General features: G+C 43.4%; 1 protein-coding gene across 15 annotated transcripts in view; it reads left to right on the top strand.

Annotated features, from left to right (window-relative positions):
• The first annotated feature begins 306 nt into the window (after window positions 1-306).
• The window catches only part of afdna (afadin, adherens junction formation factor a), a 151938-nt gene continuing 126373 nt past the window's right edge, over window positions 307-25871 (top strand). For 13 of the 15 annotated variants that reach the window (XM_034699042.1, XM_034699044.1, XM_034699034.1 and 10 more), the window contains exon 1: window positions 326-644. In XM_034699042.1, the coding sequence (XP_034554933.1) occupies window positions 543-644 (102 nt within the window). In that variant the 5' untranslated portion in view covers window positions 326-542. Of the gene's footprint in view, window positions 645-25871 lie in introns of all 15 variants that reach the window. The other 2 variants (XM_034699046.1, XM_034699036.1) reach the window with 1 other exon arrangement.

Here is a 25871-nt window from a genome sequence, read left to right as displayed (position 1 = left end):
TGTAAAGATTTAATGACCAGGTATTGTGATCTGATGAACTAATGATTAAATACAATTTAAAAAAACAGAAAACATGTGTTTCATCTCTGGATGTATGTCTTATAATAAATCACTGATGTCCCAAACACTGTGTAGATGTGTGTGACATTAAAGGAGACAATAAATCGGCTTAATTAAAAAATGGGGGCTTAACTCCTAAAGAGTGACGTAATCCTCCTTCCTCCTCTGAGCAGTCATCATTAACCCCTTCACTGCTGCAGCGTCACGATCCGCGCGGACCTGGCGCTCAAACAGTTAACTGCTGCTGCGCCTGCGCGGACTCTCATACAGAGAAGCGCAGCGAGAACGCGCGTCAGACCCAGATCAGACAGCAGGTCGGTCTGTGAGCAGCGGGGACGGACCTTAGACCAGCAGACAGGACTCTTTGAGGGGTTGGTTTTTTGTGTGTGGCGGTGTTTTCTCCTCCTGTGGACTAACCGTGAAGGGGAACTTTTACTCTAACCACACCGGGGGACCGAGAGGGTCAGAACAGGCAGTCCACCATGACGGGGAGCAGGGAGGAGGAGAGGAGGAAACTGGCCGACATCATCAACCACTGGAACGCCAACCGGCTCGACCTGTTCGAGATCAGCCGGCCCACAGAGGTAGGAGACCCCCCCTAGGAGGAGCAGGAGAGGCCGTGGTCCTTCAGGAGGCCTACTGCTGTGTGGAAGGAGGCTGTGAAAGTATCTGTGGCTGATTCTGGAACATGTTGGAAGCTTGAATGTTGTGGGCAGCGTGGTTTAGCCCCTGTACGTGTGTGGAGATAGTGTCGCCAAACTCCATTGAAAAAAAATGGCTATTTTACTCAAACATGTCTGAAACACTAAATTAACACAACACACAACCTTAAAAGTTAAATTAATCTTCAGTTATTGAATTAAAGGGCCTAACGGCTGACTTTCAAGGTTGTAGTTTGTGTGCAAATGTGTCTGTTTTGACGTCATGCTAGCTAACACCCTGTACTATTTCTGTGAAAGCACACACAATTAATCATTTTTAAAGAAAACTGTGTATCTGACATGTAAAGTATATACGCCGATTTGATAATGGATGTGTAAGGTAGCAGAATATGTTCATAATTATTCAGTTAATTGTCCATATACACGTTAAGAGAGGCTTCTTTAAAAATGCTAATATCTGAATGGGGTTTGGCGTGTTGTTTGCAAGAGGGAACGGCACGTATCCAGGCTAGCTAGCTAGTTAGCAAAGCACATTACCTGTAGAGCTGGCAATGAATGCTGCCATTGTGTTTAACAAAATAAGGCCTAGCTCATGTCATGGTAACATCACTCCTTGTTTGAATGCAAAACATATGTCATGATACACGCAGCTTATGCATATTATGCTAGCTGTGTGTGTGTGTGTGCAGGGATAGTGGAGGAGCGGGGCTTGCAGCAGAGCCTGCAATGGCTGACCACTCACACGGTGAGGGTTGTTTGATACGCAGAGCAAATAGATAAAAGCTTAAAGTATTAGCAACACGCTGGGTGTAAATGCTCACAACAGGTAGTAGCCTTCCAAACCTCCCTGTCAGAGCAACACAGACACACACACACACCACTACCTGCCTACCTACCTACCTCCCTGCATTGTCCTGACTCCTGTTAGCTTCATGCCTGTTTGCAATCATTTGACCCTGCAACATATGGAGGAGCAGGGCTGCAATCAGGGCGTGCAATTAACTTTTTACCTCATCTGTATGGTGGCCCTGAAGTGCAAATCACAACAGCAATTCAGAAAACACTAAGGCAAATCAGAAAACACACACTATGGCAATTCAGAAAACACTAAGGCAAATTGGAAGAAGTAGGTACCCTCAGTCCAATCAGGGACGAGTCATGTCCGTATTGTTTTCTGATTTGCCGTTATGTCTTCTGATTTGTCGTTGTGTCTTCTGATTTGTCGTTGTGTCTTCTGATTTGTCGTTGTGTTTTCTGATTTGTCGTAGTGTCTTCTGATTTGTCGTTGTGTTTTCTGATTTGTCGTTGTGTTTTCTGATTTGCCGTTATGTCTTCTGATTTGTCGTTGTGTCTTCTGATTTGTCGTTGTGTTTTCTGATTTGTCATTGTGTCTTCTGATTTGTCGTTGTGTTTTCTGATTTGTCGTGGTGTCTTCTGATTTGCTGTTGTGTTTTCTGATTTGCCCTTCAAGGCCACCGTACATCTGCCATTGGCTAGTGACCTACAAGAATGTACGGGTCAAAAATATTTTTCACCGGCCAAATAAAAGAAATCATGCCTTATTTGATTTAAAACAATTACCATACGTTTTTATTAGGGATGCATAAAATTGGATTTTTTGCCGATATCCGCTAAGTCGATATTTTAGCCGATACCAGTATCGGCAGTAGCTCAGTCCGTAGGAACTTGGCTTGTGAACCGAAGGGTCGTCGGTTCGAGTCCCAGTATGGACAAAGTTTGGCAAGTGGACTGGTGGCTGGAGAGGTGCTGGTTCACTTGCCTGGGCACTGCCGAGGTACCCTTGAGCAAGGCACCGAACCCCCAACGGCTCAGGGTGCGCTGGTTGATGGCAGCATCCTCACTCTGACATCTCTCCACTGCATGTGTGTGTGTGTATGATTGTATGTATGTATACCAAAAAAAACTGTGCGTGTAGCATGACCGAAAAACAACACAAGTGAAAAAATTGAATTTCCTCCCTTGGGGTTAATAAAGTACGTTTCTTTCTTTCTCTCTCTCTTTTTTCCACAAACCTAATTGCAGAGATCAGTTCTCTTCTGTATTGGAATTAGAGTGCAGTATTATGATGATACTCTAACTGTATTTCTTGAATTGCTTTCAAACAAGATTCATACGTAAAACTTGGATGATGCTCACCCTGAGACAATCGTAACAAAACCCACAACCAGGGAGAATTTGGCCAATTTCACATTTGACATAGTAAGTAAACCGAACCTCTGTTCACAGGGAACATGTGCAAAGTGCAACTGTACAGCAATTAAACCTAAATTAAATAAAAATGTTTACTCTTAGACAGTAAATGTGCCTAAATTAGTCAGCTACATGTACCTTACAGACTGCTGCTTAAAGCTGCTGTGAGGTACTTTTGCTTTGTATCAGTTCTGGCGCCCCCCTTGTGGACAAAGTGATACCTCTTATCTCTTGTCCTATACATACAAAAGTAGTGTTTTCAACAAAAGCCTCATCCTGTTGTCTTTTAACAGTCAACTTTATCAGGCAATGTGATTATTTTCCATGAAAACAGTCAAATAAAGGCTGTTTCTGAAGTGAGATGTCCATCATGTGGTCTGACACCTACCCCCTCAGGGCGGTTTCAGGCATTAAAAATGTCAACAGAGAAGGTGTCAGTGTTGTCGCCGATGGTCTTGTTTGCTATTGAAGGTCATAAAGAGGCATCGGTATCATTTTCAGTCTGTTTCTCAGCCAGTTCAAAACTCCTCACAGGGCCTTTAAGTTTAAATTTGACTTAAAACATGAGCCCAACATGTGTGCAGCAGCCCATTATTTTATCGGTGAATTATATCGGCGCGTTGGACGACATCCGATAGTTCATTTCAGAGCCAATATCAGCTGATACCGATAATGTGCCGATAATATCGTGCATCCCTGGTTTTTATTATGAAAATCCAACTTAATCATCACTTAAAGAACACAGTTATGTACAGATACAATTAGATTATTGCTGTTTTATTAGGTTACACTTCATTTCAAGGTGACTGCTGCATCATCATGTATTAGAAATATTCAAAAGAGCAACCTTTTACATCGACTGAGTGAGCCAAATGTATAAAAAACATCAACTGGGATTGAGTCTACATGAAATGAACTCCACAGACCAGAGATATTTTTCTAGAATGCTATATGACTACAAGTGCATTTGGCTCACGCTGGGAATGTGTCGCCATATCTTCCTTGAAACGCTCTTCCCGCCGTGCCTCTTCAAGCAAAGGGAATGAGCCGTTCCTGACCAAATCACAACACGAGTACAGCGCGCCGCGAGGGTCAAAATAGCCTGACAGTCTGCAGAAATGGGCAAAAGTATGAAAGCAAAACCTCACATGCAAAACAACATTTTCCATTTCCTGGCGGGTGTGCGTTTTTGTTTCACACGCCAAACAATTTTTTTTACCCGCCATTGGCGCTTGGCGGGTGTTAATTTTACGCCCTGGCTCGTCTGGAGCTTGTGGATGTTTACTAACAACGTGCCAGGATGAGGATCTCCTCCCTGCACGCTTCAGCTAGCTAGACACAAAAGAACAGCAAGGTCTGGGGGATGTTTGTACTCCTTAAGGAGGTAGTCAATACCCATCTAACCTCAACCCCTCAACCGGTGCATCTCATGGCTAAGTAGTTTTGATTTATAGCTATGACTGTGATTGCGTCAGCTGCTGTGTCTTTTTAGGCGGGCGGCTCACAACCCCCACCTCTCCTTGGATAAGGGTGCAAGGGGGAGGGGGGGGGGGGCACAGGGTCCCCCGCTCCTCTTCTTGAGCCGATTAATTCATCAGGATTGAAGCTGGAAACCGTTGGCCAGAGTTGTGTACTGCACTCACAACCCTCTCCATCCTGTGAGCTGTGAGGAATGAACACCCCCCCTCCCTCCTCCACCTCCCCCAATCCAGTACAAGTGGCATTGCTTTAGCTTTGCTGCCCACGACTGCTCAGTCCAGCAGAACATGATTAAATGTAAGCAGATGCATGTCCTTCCTTCCTTCCTTACCACGCCACACCCTCCCCATATGTCAGCTGGTGGAGCCCCCGAGCTGCACAAGTGTCCTTCACACCGTCTAGACCGCTCCTCCTGAGTGCAGCTGAATGAATCATGCTGCGTTCTCTTACATGATGGAGTCGTGCTTTACTTACAGTTTCATTTACAACACAAATAATCATCATAACAGAAATGTGTTCTACATTTTAACATAACGGTCAGAGAGATGGAGGGAGGGAGGGAGGGAGGGAGGGAGGGAGGGAGGGTAGTGAGATCATTCGTGTGATTAGATTAGCAGTGGATGGCTGATTAGTCTGGAGCAAAGGTTCTGAAACTTTTTAATCTTGCAACCCAAACTGAATGAACCCTGCTGTGCAACTTATGCCGGGGCTTATTATAACATAACAGGTACCCCGTGTCACGTGGGGACTCGCCTCAGGGCTTATTTTTGCAGAATTCAATAAAGGGTCGGGCTTGAAAGACGGAGCACAATACATGGGATGAGATTCAGATTCAATCTCGCCACCAGTTTATTTGATTTGGATGAAAAGGTGGAGGGAAAGTTTACTTTGCTTCACTTTTGTGTTTTGCAAGTCTGAGTTACCCCCCAGAAAAATCTGGGAATGGTGTACGGTTCTAGGTTTTTGGTTTTGTGTGTGATGGTTATGATAGATGTTTCCCCTCTTCTTCCAGGAAGTTCTCACTCTGTTGTGAAAGCAGGCAGACCATCAGATGAAAGCCTCTGCAAGCTTCTTGATGCTGTCGCCTGGCTGCTAGTTTGAATGTGCTGTTGATTTAAGGTGAGGTTAAGGGACATACAATAGAGTGCAATAGATGGTCAAACAAACTAAGGATGGGCATTTCAAGCTAAAATACTGTCCGATAATCTCTGACATTTATTCGGTGATTATTCATAACCAAGCTCTCTGACAGCAGGTTTAAAACGTTAAGTTGACACAACACTTGTTGTGCTGCAGGTTTCGACAGTAAATGTAACCAGTCGTGTTAACCAGCACCGGGACAAGGTGCTGCAAGTAGTGGGGACTTGCAGCGTCCGTCTGGACCTTTATGTGTACTAGGGATGTCCCGATCCTGATCTCAACTATCAGATCACAGCCGATCTGGATGTTTTTTAATTGATTGGTGATCGGCATTTGATCCGATCATTTACACAATTTGCAGCTGAAGGCTAACGCACAAGTGTAGCTAAGCGTTCGGAGTTTGCTGAAAGCTAGGGTTGGTAGTCACAGAAAACTAGCATGAATTTGAATGTAGCATTTCCCCAGGACTCCGTCTAAAGGCTGATTTATACTTCTGCGTCTCCCCTACGCAGCAGGGGCTGTCGCGGACATGAGCACCACATACTTGTGCGTCGGTGTGTCCGTGTCGCGCAGCAATTCTCCACCGAAACGCCTGAGGGCAGTGTGGTCTCTCTGATAGCCGGTCGCCTGCTTCCGGCCCCGCTACGATCTCTGTTTACTTTTCCACATCGATTCAGAGCGTGTTATGTTAATCTACAGCTGATACATGTTGCTGTTTATCATACAGACATGATTACATGAAGAATAGAGAGGAGGAGACGAAACACACGGCCGATGTCCGGGATCCAGGAAGTGCTGTAAATGCGGGAAAGACAATGCTGCCAAGCGGACCAATCACAGGGTTTGCGGTCCGCGTCGGCTCTATGGGTAGTTACATTTTGGAGCAGGTGCACGTCAGCTACCTACATATGCCTCTGCGTAGGTACGGGAGCTACGTGGACCCCCGGCTTAGGGTACGCCGTCGATTCGACGCAGAAGTATAAATCAGCCTTTACTAAGGTAAAAAAAACAAAACAGTGTGCAGCTCAACTCTCTGACCTCTTGTGCAACTATTATCTAAGCAAACACAAGTATGGAATCGGGACTCGGTATCGGCAAATATTCAGTATTAAAAAATTGGATCGGGGGCCGAAAAAGCTGATCGGGACATCGCTAGTTAGCACTCTTCTTCTCCTGTTGCTAAACACGGTTAGCAAACAGCTTTAAGACGCTCTTTAGCCACCGTCTGGCAGGAATACTGTATTACAACCACGCACTGGTGAAAACATGTACTTTTAAAATGAGATAATATTCACATTAACTCTTCAAATTTTTAAAGAAGATCGCTGCTTTTGAAGGTACACAACACATGTTGGATGCTACACATATGTATGCTAGCTATAGGAGTTCTGCAGTGCTTAAATATCACTCCTACAGAGCTCTGTCTTATTAAAACAGTGTGAACAGTTGCCTTATGCACATTTGAAGTGGTTTAAATAAGACGTCATAATTTCCCCATACCTTAAAATGTTGTTAAATATTCGGTTCCTGCATTTCTATGTGATGCAAAGCCTATTGTCTTAGACCATGCTTCTGAACTGGACGTCTTTCGAGTGAGAAGTTGCCCGCTCAATCTGTTAGCATGTAATAACTCTGCATGTCCCACTCATAATAATGATGATACTCTGAGTCCTGTTTGAAGAGAAGCTCTGCACCTCTCTGGGATTCGAAGGCTGCAGCAGCATCCACAGAAATCCTCCCCACCTCAAAATGTGATTCATGTGTGTGAGAGAGTTTGATCGTCGACAGCTGATATCCAGTATTCTCCTTGTGCCTGGAAAGCTGCGCGCAACCGAGAAGTTGTTGTCAGGATCGTACCTAAATATAACTTCCAGAGAGTTACAGTCACACTGGATCTCAAAGCCACGACGGAGGGACGTGAAAAGAGAGTTTCTGAAGGAATCTTACAGTTTGTGTATTTTATTTATATGCTCAGGAATCACAAACAAACACGTCAGGCACATTTCTATATAACAGTATCTACTGACACACACTGTACAGGACGAGGAGACTCTGCACCGAAGCAGGAAGTGTTGTAATTAGCAGGTAGCTCCATGTAAGCCGGTAATTATATGTAGCATTGTTGTTAAAGAGGCAGCTCTGATGTCTGTTATGTTCCCCGGTAGTTGCAGTTTGATGTTTCAGTAAAACGACAAGGTCACCGCCTCTGCATGTGTGATTTCTCTCAGACGATGAATGCTGAATCATAAAAACCTGGCTGCGTCTCTTCATCACGGAAAGATCTGAGTTTAGGTGAGAGTCAGATCTGTACCTGTGATTCTCATGCTGCAGGCGAGTTCAGTTTTAAAGCCCCTTCACTGCAGCGCTAACATAAGGATTTATTTCCCTTTTTTTAAGAGCGAGTCCAGAGAGGCTTATGATTTAAAACTGGAATTGTCCACACAGTTCTGGATTGATCCAGCCTCCAAACCAGTCCTACTTCTCCAATAAACGCCAACCTCTTAAGATCCCCAAGTGCCAACTTTGCTTATACATTCCTGCTGTGTCTTGATTGCGTGTCAGGCTGTAGATTACAGACTTAGAGGATGCCGGAGTGTCTGGGTGTCTGCAGGGGCTTACAAAGAGAGAGAAGTATTAGATCTAAATTTGAGGCATTAAAAAAGAATACAGGTCTTGAAATAGACCTTTTAAAGCAGAGCTGGAGTTGAAGATGATATTATGTCAGGTAACATACTTTCAATCCAGTTCGGCTGCTGTTAGACAAACGAGCTCGAACACAGAAGAGTACGGAAGAGGATTAGGGACACTGGAAAAAAAATGAAGGTGCTGTATTTTTTTCTTCCTAGATTAAAGTCAGAATTCTCATTTTTTGCTCGGAATTCCGTTTTAATCTCAGAATTCTGACTTTAATCTCAGAATTCTCACTTTTTTCACAGGATTCCGATTTAAACTCAGAATTCGACTTGAATCTCAGAATCCAGATTTAATCTTAGAATTCCGATTTAATCTTAGAGTTCCGATTTACTGTCAGAAGTCTGACTTTAATGCCAGATGTCTGATTTAATCTTAGAATTTCGATTTAATCTCAGAACTCCGATTTACTGTCATAATTCCGATTTAATCTCATAATTCTGACTTTAATCGTAGTATTCCGAATTAATCTCAGAATTCCAACTTGATCTCAGAATTCTGACTTTAATCCCCAAATTCGGATTTAATCTCAGAATTCTGACTTTAATCTCAGAAGTCCGATTTAATCTCAGAATTCCGACTTTCTCAGAATTCGGATTTCATCTCAGAATTCTAGATTAATCCAAGAATTCTGACTTTAATCTCAGAATTCTGACTTTAATCTCAGAATTCTGACTTTGATCTCAGTATTCTGACTTTTTTCACAGGATTCCGATTTAAGCTCAGAGTTCGACTTGAATCTCAGAATCCAGATTTAATCTCAGAATTCCGATTTAATCTCAGAATTCCAATTTACTGTCAGAAGTCTGACTTTAATCCCAGATGTCTGACTTTAATCGTAGTATTCCGAATTAATCTCAGAATTCCAACTTAATCTCAGAATTCTGACTTTAATCTCAGAAGTCCGATTTAATCTCAGAATTCCGACTTTCTCAGAATTCGGATTTCATCTCAGAATTCTAGATTAATCCAAGAATTCTGACTTTAATCTAAGAATTCTGTTTTTTCTCAGGATTCCGATTTACTGTCTGAAGTCTGACTTTAATCTCAGAAGTCTGATTTAATTTTAGAATTCAATTTAAATCTCAGAGGTCCAATTTAATTTCATAATTCTGATTTAATCTCAGAATTCTGACTTTGATCTCAGTATTCTGACTTTTTTCACAGGATTCCGATTTAAACTCAGAGTTCGACTTGAATCTCAGAATCCAGATTTAATCTCAGAATTCCGATTTAATCTCAGAATTCCAATTTACTGTCAGATGTCTGACTTTAATCCCAGATGTCTGATTTAATCTTAGAATTCAATTTAAATCTCAGAGGTCCAATTTAATGTCATAATTCTGATTTAATCTCAGAATTCTGACTTTAATCCCAAAATTCTGATTTAATCTCAGAATTCCGCCTCAATCTCAGAATTCTACTTAAATCCCATAATTCTGATTTAATCTCAGAATTCTACTTAAATCTCATAATTCTGATTTAATCTCATAATTCTAGATTAATCTAAGAATTCTGACTTTAATCTAGGAATTCTGTCTTTCTTCTCAGGATTCCGATTTACAGTCTGAAGTCTGACTTTAATCCCAGAAGTCCGATTTAATTTTAGAATTCAATTTAAATCTCAGAGGTCCCATTTAATGTCATAATTGTGATTTAATCTCAGAATTCTGACTTTAATCTCAGAATTCTGACTTTAATCTCAGAATTCTGACTTTAATCTGAGTATTCCGATATAATGTCAGAATTCCGATTTAATCTTAGAATAAAAAAAAAAAATTGCACAGTAATTTTTTTCCCCCAGTGGCCCTTATCCTCTTCTGTAGTAAAGGGTTAACACAGAGTGATAGTGTGCTGACATCACACTTCCCATTTTACAATGCTTACTCTTCCTGATTAAATCCCTCGCTCATGTGTTGCTTATTTATAGATTTGCAACTTTTCAGACGCTGGTTTTTCTCATCATGTACTTTGTTTTGACTCCAGCCTAGTCTTTAAGTGTTTTAGAAACATCTGTGAAACCTGCAGCAGTAACTGTAGAGCCAGCTTTACTTCTTACTACAGCATGACGTGACAAAATGACACATGTGAGGGTGAAGTGTGACAACTCGTGTAACCTGTGTGAATGACAAACTGCCTGAAGAGGTGTGGAGGAGGATCCTGCATACCATTGTGCTTAGCTTGATGCACTAACCCTGCAGAGTGAGTGCTTGATGAGCGGATATCAGGATGGCTGCTTGTGAAAGACGTAGCTCAGCATTGCAAGGATGTAGAGGATGACGATGTGAGGGTTACTCTGACGGCCAAATTCCACCAGATCCTTGTCCGGTCCACCCTTGCCTTTTATGCATGTTGCAAGAAGCAGCAATAAAACATGCAACCACTTTAATGTTCAACAGCAGAAGCCTGAACAATAAGAACAGCAGTGTCTTGTTGTTTGTTCGAGTTAATCACTGCAGGCCGATGTGTTATATTTCTCCTGGAAAATGTCCATGTGTCAGGATTGTCAGGACTCGCAAAACTTGCAAATGTTTGTGAGTTTAGAAACTCAAACTGGGTCAGTCGTCTTGAAAAGTCTCACTTAGAGGAGCTCTGAAACTCTAAAGTGCTGCAGACGAGAGGTTTAAATATAGTAGAAGTTCCACGCCTTCACATGAAAACTTATTAGTGTGGATGTAGCCTGAAGGTTTGTTGTTTTTGCTCCTTGTGGGGAAACAAAAACAGAAGGAAAGAAAGCAATTATTTACTTTCATACTGCAACACGTCACGCAAGTTCACTTGTTCCTTGCTCACTCTTGTCAAGACATCCTGAACTTAAAGACACAGGAGTTAACTTTGCAACTACATGACTATAAAGTACAGGTATGCATATTTCACTCGCAAGAAGCGTGTATCCGAGTCTCCGACTTCTTCCTAGGTGACCGCAGCGTGCAGACAGACTCACGGTTACATCAGCGGCCCCTCCCTCCTTGTTCCTACGGCAGAGGAAGCAGGAAGCCCTCAGGAAGCGTGTGTTGTGTGGAGATAGTGTGTTTCCTGTGGTTGTAGGTGGAGTGACGCGGTTGTTTTCAGACTGATGTGTGATCAGATTTTATTTTATTTTACCAGACGTTTCCAGATCCCAGCGCTCCAGACGACTACATCTCTGTGCCTGTGGAACCAGATCTATTGTTAGCATGTTCGGACTGCTTTGTTTGGCATCATTGATCATGTATGGGCATTGATTATCAGAGAGCTTTCTCCTTGTATCTGTTTCCTCCAGATGTGTGGGGTTAATGCATATCACAGGTGTTGAACTTGTTAGCCTTTTTAAAAGATGTGCTACTTCTCATGTGCCCGGCTATTAGAAGTAGAAGAGGAGGAAGGAAAAGACCACTGTCGAAGACTTACGTCGGACTTCCACCAGATCTGTGTCTGGAGCAAGACCAACGGAAAGCTGGAGTCATGTCATGGAGTCACTGAATCAAGGATTCTCCTCCTCCACTCCTCATCCATGTTGTCAACCCCAGATCTGTGTTCGGTCCGTCTCTGATCCATCATGGCTCCGGATCTGATATGCTTCTAGCAATGTGTTAACTTCCACTGGATCCACTCCGTTGAGTACCAGCTGATCTGATCTGATAAGATACGCAAGACTATTTTTTGGGCATTTTCGCCTTTAATGGACCGGACAGTTGGAGAGAGCCAGGAAATGTGGGGAGTAGAGAGTTGGGGAGAACATCAGCAAATGGTCGAGACTGGAATCGCACCTGCGCCCTCTGAGACGAGGGCTATAGCCTCTGTATATGAAACGCGCTCAGACCGCTAGGCCAACGGCACCCCAAGACTTCCATTGTCGAGTAGCCGGAGCACGACGCATCAATCTCAACAGAGCAGATGGAGCGGGACAGGAAGTCAGGTTTCACCAAAACAAAATGAAAACATCTGGTTAATTTTCAGAATTAAACACTCTGTGTTATCACCAGATCGTATTTCACTTAACTACAACAACAAACCAAAGTCATGATGAGCGGAGCCGGGCCTGGAGTCAACAGGTCAGAGGTTTTCAGAGGACCAGAAAGACAACATGGATGAGGAGAGGAGGAGGAGGAGAATCCTTGATTCAGTGATTACTGTAGGAAAACCACGGTCACATGACTTCAGCTGTCCAGCGGTCTTGCTCTGTGCTCAGATCTGAAACACAACCGGTGGGTGTTTACGGACGAGAGAGCATGGGGCCAGACTACAGCGGATTTGACACTGATCTGGTGGAAGTCCCATGTTAAACTTAATCTGTATTCTTTACTTTAACGAGTCAACATTCATCCACCTACAAGCTATCTTCAGCAAACGTAAGACCCGTTGATTACAAGAACATCAGTTCCTGTTTCAGGTTCATACCGCTGAAGGAAGCCAGAGTGAAGCCTCTGTTTACAGTGAAGCTGAGACTCACCAGAAGTAGATAGATGGGCCCTACTCCTTAGGATGTAATGACCTAGAAATGACAGTTTAACCTCTTCAGACAAATTTGGAGACACAAATGTCAATTCTGTCTTCATATGAACGGGTTGTTTACTTGAAACACAGCAGTGGTGTTGACGGACGAGAGAGCACAGAGCTGGTGGAAGTCTGATGTTTGATTGTTTTGGATCTCCACTCTACTGTTGTGTATTTCTTCTAGCTCTAGTTGACATCTTGGCTTATTTTTGTCTTACTAATGATACAAAACAAAACATATAACTTCAACAGACATGCATGTACAAAGCTGGAACTGCAGCATGTTTCACATTTCTCTTTTTGTAAAGACTAAATGTTGCATCAGTCGTGTCAGCAGTGATGGTTTATGTGTTTTGAAGTGCTGCAGACGAGGTCACGAGGAACACGACCTGTTGTGCAGAGTGAGACACGGTGCTGGTAGAAAGGGTAGTCTGATGTTGGATATATAGCATGTAGTGTTATCTTCTGTATGTCGTACACTTACTGATGTTAGGTACCCTCATACAACCCCCTCTTAATAAAACAACAAGATGCAGAGTTGATAAGAAACGACTGTTATTGGTAGGAATAAAGGCTGTTGTGTGATTTGAAGTGAAAGGTCAGTATCAGCTCGGTGTGTGTGTGTCGTTGTTTGCTGGCGGTCGTAGCAGCATGTTTGGCAGCAGCACGGTGAAGGCCTGGTGAACAAATGTGCTGGCCTCAGCTACAACCACAATACCACGAGGTCCTGCACACACACAAATGCACACACACAGAAATGGCTCTGTGTTTGCATTGTCCCCGTGTGTGTGTGTGTGTGTGTTCATCAGCCCTCCCTCCCTCCCTCCGTCTCACTCTCATCATGTCATGTAGCTGCTAGCTGGCTGCATTGCTATGATAACACTTGTTGTGGTTGTACAGGAGCTCAGCTAAAGAGGCCTCTCTCTCTCTCACACACTCACACACACACACACACACTCTGCAGCTGACAGGCATGTGTGTGTACGTTTCAGTGTTTTCACTCTGCAGAGATAAGAGTTGTGTTTGCAGTCTTTCTTAATAAATCACCATCATCATCAGATGTTTGACGGTTCAGCTCTGAGCTTGAAGTGAGCGGTGTTGACTGACTCTGCTGCTCTCAGAGTAGCAGGTGAGTGGGCTGAGTGCGTCGAGGTGTCGCAGTTTTTTATGTGCCGTGATTCTCCAGGCCCTGAGGAGGATCCCACTTCAGCTCGGGCCCCATTTACACCATAATTATCAGATCATGGGTGTGATTAAAGTCCCTTTTTGGTTTTCCCAGGCTACATCCAAATCAAGCCTGTGCTGCCATTCAGCTCCCCTGAAAGGTAACTCCGTGTCACAGTTGTTGGCATACCTTTGAGGGAAATTAGCTTGATGCTAGTTTGTTGTAGCTGCAACATGAAGCTAAAACTAAAGTGGTGTTTTCCAGGCGTGGCGTTGTTAGACATACTGTGACCACTTTTTCCTTTTTTGTGATGCAGCAACTTTCATGAAAGTAATTGTTCAACATGTATTTGTGCAGACAGTTATATTTTGGGGCTTTTTCACCTTTTATTGACAGGACAACTGAAGAGAGAGAGGAAATGTGGGGAGGAGGAGGCGGGGGAAGACATGCAGCAAATGGTCAAGGCCAGCGACCTCTGCAACGAGGACTACGGCCTCTGTATATTGGGCGCACTTAGACCGCTGTGCCACGGGAACCCCAATATATACAGATATATATATATGTTTTTTTAAGTTGTATTTTTTGGGCTTTTTACACCTTTTATTTTTAGAGAGGACAGTGGATAGTGTAGGAAACTGGGAGAGAGTGGGGGGGGGGGGGGGGGGGGGTTGACATGCAGGAAGGACGCTGCAGGCTGGAGTTGAACCCGCGCCACCCGCTACAAGGGCACACAACTTAACAACTAGGCTAAGACCACGCCCACCCCATTACTTTTTTTTTAAGGTAGATAAAGCTCGACTGAATTTCAAAGAGCACCAAACTATCAACATGAATTTTTGCAGAGAAACTGAGAATGACACAAGATCAAAAACTGGCCTGTGCTATGTTGCTCCTTTGCTAGTAGCCTGCCGTGCCTAAAACAATGCAAGGTGCAATTCTCTACTAACACATCATCGTCAAATAGTCTTTATCATGTTTGAAAATCTTCTTTTTTTAAACTGTCAAAGTTTGTCTTTTGACTAGACTTCTGAAAGATCTGTTTCCAACCGTATTGAGATCCTGTCTATTCAAACACCTTCTTCAGACGCATTGTTCATTTACATAGAAATAAATCCTCCATACTGTGCTAAATGGGCTTTATGATGTTAACTGGAAGGATCAGAGTCTTCTCAAAGAGCGGTGTTAGTCTTTTTACAGGACAAGGAAAAGGAAGGCTGCATGCACCTGGATGCTGACTCAAATATCATCTTGTTCTACCTTCTTCAAGGAAATGTGGTTGAGAGTGAATATATATGATAGATGAGCACATTGGGTGTATTAAGAAGCCCATTTAGCGCAGTATTGACGATATATTTCTCTGAAAATAAATAATGCGTCTGAAGTAAGTACGTGTTTGAAGCAAAATAATCTTCAAACATGATCATGTAAGATTATTTGAAGACTGATCCCCAAAAAAAGTGGCTTGGGCCCTGACATGTCCTTAGAGGGCCGGGTAAAGGCTGATTTATACTTCTGCGTTGAATCAACGCCGGGGGTCCACGTAGCTCCCGTACCTACGCCGTGGCCTACGCACGTAGCTGACGTGCACCTCCTCCAAAATGTAACTCCCCGTAGAGCCGACGCAGACCGCAAGCTCTGTGATTGGTCCGCTCGGCGGCTTTGTCTTTCCCGCATTTACAACACTTCCTGGATCCCGGACATCGGCCGCACATCGGCCGTGTATTTCATCTCCTCCTCTCTATTCTTCATGTAATCATGTCTGTATGATAAACAGCAACATGTATCAGCTGTAGATTAACAGAACACGCTCTGAATCTCTGTGGAAAAGTAAACAGAGATCGTAGCGGGACCGGAAGCAGGCGGCCGGCTATCAGAGAGACCACACTGCCCTCAGGCGTTTCGGCGGAGAATTGCTGCGCGACACAGACACACCGACGCACAAGTATGTGGGGCTCATGTCCGCGTCAGCCCCTGCTGCGTAGGGGAGACGCAGAAGTATAAATCAGCCTTAAGGCCACTTGATGAGCAGACACAAACACTGGTACAAGTGCAGAGATGCCCAAACCTTGTAGGCCATTTGTTTGGGCGTTAAATCAACACACAGGAATAAATCAGATTGATCTTTTCAGGTTAGTTTAATGTAATTGATTGTATATCTGTAAAGAGACCGTGTTCAGAAGTAGGTTGGTTGTAAAACATCTAAAAGGTGGTGATTGTCGGTGATGCACTGAAAAGTCTCTTTATTGTACCCAGTTGCAAACCTTACTCTTCCAGCTCCCTGACACGTTTCTCTAAACTCAGCTCCTGGAGGACTCACATTTATGTACTGCCAGCCAGACACAAGCTTTATAGTCTCTCCCTCTCTCTCCTCAGTCATCTTGTGCTCCTCCTGTAGCATCGCTTGCTCTGAAACTTCCTCCTTCACTTTAAAGAAACAGGGAGAAAGAGAGTGTCACTTCAGCTGACGTTATCATGAAAGAGACCCTGTGAGAGGCTATTCTTCCTCTTTCCCTTTCTGATTCAGATTCACAGAGAGAAAAAGAGACATCTTGGATCAGATGCATCTTCCACTTTTCCGTCCTAGACGGCGTCTCGAGCCGCGTCCTGAGTGCAAATGAGGTCTATTATGAACGTCTAAAACTGTGGCTGTGAGGAGACCGCAAACACAGCTGCCGTGTTTTAACTCTCTCATATCTCCTGGTGGAGTTCGGTCTGAGGGGAGTAGAGTTTGAAGAATGACGCTGGAATAGCTCTCTGTGTGAAAACTGGCGACGGCTCAGTTGGATGTAAATAGAAAGCAGCTTTATCAGCTCTCTGGATGAAGGTAAACACACAGTGGTTGGTGCAGAGCTACACCAGCTACACATACATTCTCCTGCACTCGTTAATCTGACCTCAGATGCACCGAGACGCTCCGGTCCCAGTTCCTCCCACCTGCTCCAGCCTCCCTCTAACTCTCTGCAGACGTGGGACAATGTGAGCTCAGCTTGTGTCCACCTGTGTCCTCCTTGCCGCCGCTATCCTCTGCCAAGCTGTAAATATGCTGGATGTCACATTTCATGGCCAAACAGTTTGTGCGTTAGTGTGTACGTGTGAGTAATCGCGACACGGAGGTTCATTATGAAGCAAGGGGGACGGGATGGAGACTTATTGGCCTGTCCGGCAGAGTTATGACCCAGCTCTGTCGCACATATGTGACACACACACATGAGGAATACACTCATAAACACACATGGACTGATATCATCTGACCTTGCAGCCCAGTTCTGTTAAATTTGTGTCTCTAACACAAGCTGTTGTGTTTCCTCCGCCTGTTTTTAGAGATAAAAATATTGAACTGTACCCAATCTGTGTCTCGCCACATCGCTCACTGTAGTAGCTTCAATTAAAGCAGCCGGCTCGCTCTATTGGCTGCTGCCTGTTAAAGAGAAGGATGGGGGTCACACGGGACAGCCAGGATATTTATCACCTCCTGTGTAATTTTTCTTAGCACGTGAGGAAGTTCATCTTATCCTCCTGGAGAGTGATTCACTGTGCAGGTGAGACAGTCTGTATCAGGATGTTTAAAAACCGAGCAGCAGGTCTAGACCGTACTCTATGTTCTATTATTAACAAAGACCCAACATCAAGACCGGATAAGATCCAGTCCCGTCTTACAGACAGGACTCAGTCTGATCTCATCTTAATCCACCATGAGCAGAGCACTTTGCAGCATTTAGCAAGTTACAGTGGCAAGGACAAACTTCCTTTAACAGGCAGAAACCTCCAGCAGGACCAGACTCATGTTAGACACACATCTGCTGAGACTGTGTTGGAGAGGGGGATAGAGGGAGATGAAGAGAGAGAGAGATGATAGTGGTGAGATGGATAGTAGTAGTTGTAGCGGCTGGAGTCTGGGACGCCCACAGCAGGAGGAACCTACGAGACAAGGGAGCTCAGGGACTTTAATGGGACAGGGAGAGGGGAGAGATAGGATCCCAGTGTGTCAGTTCCCTCTGCAGTTTAAGCCTATAGCTCCATAACCAAGAGCTGGTCCAAGCCTGAGCCAACACTACAAACTTCCTTTAACAGGCAGAAACCTCCAGCAGGACCAGACTCATGTTAGACACACATCTGCTGAGACCGAGTTGGATATTCAGCACACCCCAGGAAGAGTGATTGCACAGCAGTGATGAGAGATGTTTGGAGTATCTGCACAGCTACTTATGAATTAGTTAGAATTTAGTTACACAACATTCAAAAACACTGGAGCTAACAGCTACACACAAGTGCTGTGAAATTTTGCGTCTGCTCAAACCTGGTCGTGACTTAGTATTGTTTTTTAGTAGTTATGACTGATGCCATGCTCAAACTTTCATTGGTGGAAATAAAAAATATTTGCATTCCTGTCTCTTTGACATTACCTTTGCTGTTATGAACAGGGATTGAATCAGTCTGGTGATAGATGACCGTGGTTCAACCATACACTGTATAATAAATGGACGTAGTATCTGTGACGTCACCCATCTGTTCCCGGAGCGCTGTTTTTGAAGCAGATCGTCGGCGGGTGCCATATTGGAAATGCTGAACTCAACCTAGCTTCGTCCGAGCTAGTGTGAGGTAAAGTGGCGGGCCTTTAGCCTTTTCGCTAACAGCTACAGGGGGCCTGCCTGTCAATCAAGTCAGGCATGCCCTTATTTGGGCATAACTTGTACATTTAGTAGTGTGTGCCGAGAGAGAAATGAGGTATTCAGACCTCAACTGTTTCTTGAACCAGGCTGTAAACATGTTTATTTCTGCTGTAAAGATCGTCTTCTTTGAATGGGTGTGTATGTGGTATCTTGTGTTTCTGCAGCCAGCCTCTAGTGGACGCTCAATGAACTGCAGTTTTCAGCACTTCAGCATGGGCTTCATATTTTAAAACCGGAGGTTGCTGCTTGCAAACTACAAAGCGCTGCAGAAGTCTGTGGGCGTGTTAGCATTGGAGTGTCATCAGCATGAAACGCTCTGTGACCTTGAGATGGAGCAGACAGCGGGGGGTTGATGATGCACATTTCTTGGTGCTAATAGAGGAGAGGCTAAAAATCACATCACGTTTGCATAAATGATGTTAGCAGCCTTCTTTAGCTGGCTTTAATGTCCATCTGCAGTCAACAGACTGAAATATAAATACAGTATTTTGTCCTTTTTGTGTGTAAAACGCAGCAACTTGTCTTTGACCTGCATTTGCAAATATGCCATTTAAAAAAACATAAGCCCAGCATGATCCACTTCAGTGCCTTTGCATCATGACGAGGAGATCAGAGAAACAATAACACGGGATTTAGTTGGCAGCCGCCGTGAAACAGCAACAGAAGTGTATCCCAAACACTCATTCATGAGGCCTTTGGGAACCTGAAATTAATTCTGCTCAAACTGATCGCCTTCAAATTGAACGTGAAGTCCTCCCAGTATAAACGGTGAACTCTAGTAACCCTCAGTTTTTATTCACACGTTTGTTTAGGTGGCGACTGCATCAGGTAATTGATTGCTACTTAAATGTAGAGGTTCTTTAAGCCTTGAATTAAACTCGGCCGGTCTTGCAGAAGCCGTGCAACGCTGTGGAGGCAGTTAATTCTCCGGGACGGGCCGCCGAGATGTGATCAATAAAATGTAAAGCAGGCCTTAAAGAAGCCTCCCTAAGCAGTCCAGTGCAACACATCAGCATGCTCTCCGTGAGTGGGTGGTGGGTGTGTGTGGGTTTTCAGGATCCAAATGGGTAATATGTCACAGGTTTCATGGTCCCTGCTGGGGCCGGGAATTCCTGGAATGCAAATGGAGTTTGGAATGGAGGATTCCAGACGGAGAAGGTCAGGTAATGGGATCGATGCTCTGTGGAAATTGGGGGGATTTTGCGGTGGAATATGTTTTCCTTTGAGGAGTTTCAGCTTTCAGAGGAAAACTTGGAAGGAGTCCAGACTCTTCAAAGAGGAAGGACAATTAAGAGAAGTCATGGAGGAGTCATGGAATTCACATTAGAGCCTCAGCGGGAGTTTCACATGAGTTGGGAAGCACCTGTGGTTCGTAATCTCGCTCTCGCTCTGCACTCTGCTCACATTCCTTCTCCGTGATTTGGCCTCTCTCTTATCTCTCTTTTCTCTCTTTCCTCTTGTTCTAAAACAAGCAGTGTATTGTGTGTGCTCAGCAGAGCAGCCCGCCCTAAAAGCTGCATGAGTGTGTGTGAGTGTGTGTGTGAGTGTGTGTGTGAGTGTGTGTGTGAGTGTGTGTGTGTGTGTGAGTGTTTGTCCCGGCCAGCCTGTCAGACCGTGTTAATCCCTCAGAGGCCCCGGCTCACCTCCTAACCCGCCTCGCCCCTTTTTTTCTCCCTCCTGCCCTCCATTGGTCTGCGTCCTCTCTTCAGGCAGCCCATTGGCTCTCCCACCTGTCAATCACTCCCTCCTTGTCTCACTGCGGGCCAATCACACAGGAGGTAACCCCCGGGTGACCTCACAGGATCAGACAGCAATCAGGGACCAATGACTGTGAGTGTTTAGCACCGCTCGCTACCAGCTCCCATGGTGCTTTGCAGCAGATCAATGTCTAAGTCGTGGCCCACAAGGAGGGAAAACAAGGAGGGCCGGCCTGTGTAGTGACTGGGAGGAGAAGCTATTGTCTGCCACATGTTGGCGGTGTGTGTGTGTGTGTGTGGTCAGAGGGGGGTGGCAGCAGGGCTGAGACCTAAATATTACATTTGGGTGGTAAACAAAAAACACTTTGAAGTTCAGACGTTCAAAACAAGTTTATTGAACATTTCTGTGCTTTATTGCTCAGTTTGATGATAAAATGTATTAAAAGAAACCGTCTCTGCCTTTTGCAACACTAGTGGTGGATTACCTTGTAACAGTCACACCAGGAGAACACATTATAGATGACATGAGAGTCTTTATAAAGCTCTGCTAGCTAACATTTATACCCACAATGAGACTGAAATGGAAGAACCAGAGCTTCTTTTCTTGTCTTAGAACAGCCTGGACATCGTTCCTAAACTAGTGGCAGCTGACGTTCTCTATACCGGCATGCCACTCAGTAGCTAGCGGCATGCTACCAGGCGTAGCGTAGAGTTCAGAGCAGCCTCGGATTTAATCGTGCTGTAACGCAGGGGTTCTCAGACCTTTTGGGGCCAGGGACCCCTTACAGGTGAGAACATTTTCCCCCCTCATAATTGTAACATAGATTAAGAACATGCTAACTACCATTTGCACTCTTAGATGCCCTTGGAACTGTTTGTATTGTAAAACTTATCAATGCAAATACTTCAGACCTGTTCCATAGTGATAAACAGATGACACTTCAATTTGAATCAAGTAAATACCACTTGTATGCTTTAAAACAGAGGGTCATTTTATTCCTTGTGGACTCAACATGACAGCATTTATACTTTTCAAGTAATTGATCTTAAAAGCTTTTGGAAAATTAACAGTAGCAAGACTGGCGTATACCTTTGAGCCACTAAATAAGAAGCCTTCTGCACTTTCTCTGAAGTTGTGGTCGCTTTAGCTTGGCTGGCTTCATAGCTTCGTTCGCTAGCATCTGAAGACACATGATGCATTTTGGTCTCCCATCACTGTTCCCAATAAAACCAAACTCTATATACTTGTCGTCATATTCTCTTAGTTTAGCTAGCTTTGACTTAGCATCACTTGAAGATGTGAACTGATTTAGAAATGGCTCCATGCTTGGGAGCTAGTAAGCAAAGCTAAGTAGTAGCAGGAACAGTGTGAAGTGATGAGTGAATGAGTGATACGTGACTGATTGATGTGAGTGTCACAATCATCTCAGTTTCTATTGGCCCAAAGCTAACTAGGGTGGGAGTAATGGGCACAATATGCTGGTTTCATTGGTGCAAATGGTCCTCATCTGTATATATGCTGTTTGTAATGACACAGCACAATTTTATAATTGATTAGAAATGTATTATAATTACTTCACAGACCCCAAAGCTATGGTTTGCAGACCCCCAGTAGTCCGAGGACCTTACTTTGAGAACCACTGCTGTAATGCATGCACACCAGTTTCTTGGTTTCATACAGCAGAGCTTGTAAACCAGATTATGAGTTCTACAACAATGCTAGCTGGATGAAGTTGACATTGCTAATAATGTTGACAAATTGCTGCATAATGTGACGGAGGAATTGGATTCTGTAGCTTTTAAAAAGATGGTTGTTCAAGACCAAAGACATACAGATGTCCCCTCAGGTTTTTGGACATTTTTGAGTGCACCCTTGATGATTTTCGGACCTGTTTTGGACAAAAGTTTGGTGCAGTCCTTCAAAACAGGAGTGATCTGATTGTATGAATTTGAAGCAACACCAAATATTCAGATGATTCTTGCAGGCTGAATGTTTCTCCAAACAGCACTGACAGAAAGTGGAGTCAGAGCCAGTGTGAAGCTTGAGTTGTTGCATTGTTGTATTTGGCCGGGGAAGCTGCCTCGGGGTGTGATCTTTTTTGATTGGTTGAACTTTATCACCAACATTAAAAGCTCCCTGTGACATTGCACAACTCTTGACTGGGACCGCAACATTTTTGTGTGTTGAAATGTATTTGCTGGTTTGGTGTTTTTGGCCTGTGAGACGTATCAGCATAACAAGCTAATGACGGCAGATGTGCAGAGGGACTTCACTGGACCCTTCACGATTTCTTAACTGAGAAGGAATCTGATGGAGCTGAAATGTGCTTTTGTTTTTTGGCTCATGGAATGAAATGCTTTCAGGAACTGTGTGTCCTACAGTGCCTCTGCAGCAGCAAACAGCAGAAGGAGGCTGATAACATAGATGGAGCATTGGCAGCTGAAGGACCAGGGCATGTAGCTGCAAACCATGATGGGATGTTAGAATCAGAAATACTTAATTTATCCAGGGGAGGAAATTCAGTTATTACAGTATGCTCTTATAAACAGTATGTAAGAATGAAAGAAAGTCAAAATATGAATAGAAAGAAGGAATGCAACAAAATATAAATACCAACAAAATAAAATAAAAGAACTAGTTTAAGTAAAATATTAAAATAACTAAGATAGATGAAATAAAATAACTAAGACAAATAAAATTAAATAGAATATCTAAGATAATTAAAATAAAATAAAATTACTAAGATAAATAAAATTAAATAGAATATCTAAGATAATTAAAATAAAATAACAAAGATAAATAAAATTAAATAGAATATCTTAGATAATTAAAATAAAATTAAATAACTAAGATAAATAAAATTAAATAGAATATCTTAGATAATTAAAATAAAATTAAATAACTAAGATAAATAAAATTAAATAGAATATCTTAGATAATTGAAATTAAATAAAATAACTAAGATAAATAGAATTAAATAGAATATCTAAGATGATTAAAATAAAATAAAAACTAAGATAAATAAAATAACTAAGATAAATAAAATTAAATACTATAGTAAACTGAATTAAAATTGATAAGAATAAAGTAGATACAGAATAGTTAGAATATTTAATGTAATAGTTAGGTGGACAGTAACACTTCCCTAAATTGGGCATCCAGGTGCTCGAAGCATCCTGTGAATTATCAACATAGTGCTCCGCTCTTAAAATATGAAGCCATTTGGAAATGCTAAAAACTGCAGTTCAGTGAGTGTCCACTAGAGGCTGGCTGCAGAAACGCAGGAAACCACATACACATCCATTCAAAGAAGACGATCTTTACAGCAGAAATAAAACATGTTTACAGCCTGGTTCAAAAAATGAGTTTAGGTCTGAATAGCTCATTTCTCTATCAACACACACTGCTATTATTTTTATTTATTTATTTTTTGAATGATTTTTGAAGATATTAAATGTACGAGTTATGCCCAAATAAGGGCATGGCTGCCTTGATTGACAGGCAGGAACACTGTAGTTTTCCAATATGGCACCTGCCGACAATTAGCTTCAAAACGGAGCTTCATACACAGATGGATGACATCACTGATACTACGTCCATTTTTTAATACAGTCTATGGCGTCCATGCACAAAAATGTAGCAAGCTAGCTCCTTTGTTTCATAAGTTGAAACAGATTTTTGAGACACCAGCAACTCCTCATCAGAGAGGCTCTTGTTTTTGTCCTCTCATCTGCTCGTTGTTAGAAAGCCCCCTCATGACCCCGTATGGAGCTGCACCCCGTCCTCACCCTGTCTCCCAGCTCAACCCCACCCGCCTGACGGGGTCTGGTGGAGAATCTGAACAGATACAAAAAAAAACAATAACACTGTGTGGGTGACCTCAGTGTGCCTGGGACTTCCCTACACACACTGCTCCACCCGCTCATATTTGTTGATCTTAGCTGTCCACCCTGTTTCGTAAGAGTGGCTTCACTTCAACACACACACACAGACTCTGACACATTTTACACACACACACAGACTCTGACACATTTTACACACGCACACAAACACACAGCGATGCAGCGGGACAGTGCTGATGTGTGACTGAGGCTGACATCGCTGATGCAAGCATAGCCTGTGTGTGCGTGTGTGTGTGTGTGTACCTGGAGTTCAGGGTGAGGTGCGATCCCTCAGAGAGAGAATACTGTCACTTTCTGCCAAGTGTGTGTTTTGCATTAATGTGTGCTCTGAGTCTAGCAGGCCTGCATGTTCCTCCTGTGTGTTTTTTGTAGATGGGGAGAGGCTGCAGCCCTAGCTCTGTTCCTGGTCAGTTGTTTGTCAAAGGAGGCCGCCGCGCTTGATGCAAATGCACCACACTGTAGCAGCGTTTATGTGGCAGTCCTCACCACATAATACCGTCAGTGATACCAGGCAATTTCACCCAACCAGCGGAAAGTATTTAAGCGACGTCCTGCTGCAGTAAATCCTGCACATGTGGAAAACTCAGGACTTTTCCTGCTTCAGACCAGAAGGCCACATGATGTCATCTGCTAATTTGGATACTTGTGGCATCAGTTGCATCAGGGTATCTGCAAGTTTCATCAAAATGTTTCCAAAGCTAGACTGGGTAGGAGTCTGCCCCAGACAGTTTGAGGTCCGGGGAGTTTTTATATGAATAGATTGAGGTTTTTTTGGAGTGTCAGAGAAATTCAGGTATCATCAAAGTGCCTAAAACAACCTGTAAACACCTATGTAGGTTACAGAATACTTTGGGACACATCAAGTGTTTTAAAGGGATCTGAAATGTCCCTGCAGACAGAAAGAAGATGCATGATTGTGGAGCTTTCACTGTCCAAAGAAGAGCTTTAATTTGACCTTATAAACATGGTATCCTCATTAATGGGAGGTCTTTGTTTGTCTGACCTGAGTAAAGGACATTTTTAACCCTTCTTTTAAAAAGTAGTTGTTATTTCATTTTTTACCCTAGTTTATCTCCAGGTTTTACCCTCAGAGTTGCCAGACTCGACTCAGTGAGGAGAGGAGATGAAATAAGAGGATCTGATGGGTCAGTCAGGAGAAGACATTTCAGATGTTTTCCAGCATTAGTGAGGATTTCAGGTATTTTGGTACAGAACTGAGAGTCCTCATTTTGCAGTCAGAGGCATCGTTTTTTAAAGTTTTCACCAAACAAGGCGAGGATTTGCTACCACAGCATATCTTCCTCCCTGCTTTCCATGTTTGTCCACCTGATACCTGAGTCCTGGGCATGACCTGCATACCAGCGATGCCTCGGACACATGACACCCAGCTGTAAAAGTGTTGTCATAGCAGCGGTCAGTAGCTCGTCGGTGTTGGGTTTCTTCGGCGTCTGTTTCTAACAGGAGTGTCAGCTGTTGGTCCTCAGAGGGATCCGTGTGTCAGTGTTTGGGACTCCAGTTGTAGGAAGAGTCATTTTAATGCATTGTATTAGTAAACGGTTGATCAGCCGTAGGGGTGGGCGATACGGCCTCAAATTATATCAGGATATTCCAAGAAAATTTGCCATAACGATATCACGATATTTTCCATCAAAGCATCAACTTTTTGGTTCAGCTGCCACTGATGCTTGTGGATTCCTAAACCTACTAGCTACTAGGG

This window comes from Notolabrus celidotus, chromosome 13, assembly GCF_009762535.1.
Source record: "Notolabrus celidotus isolate fNotCel1 chromosome 13, fNotCel1.pri, whole genome shotgun sequence".
Lineage (NCBI taxonomy): Eukaryota > Metazoa > Chordata > Actinopteri > Labriformes > Labridae > Notolabrus > Notolabrus celidotus.
This window is presented reverse-complemented; position numbering and strand designations above follow the sequence as displayed.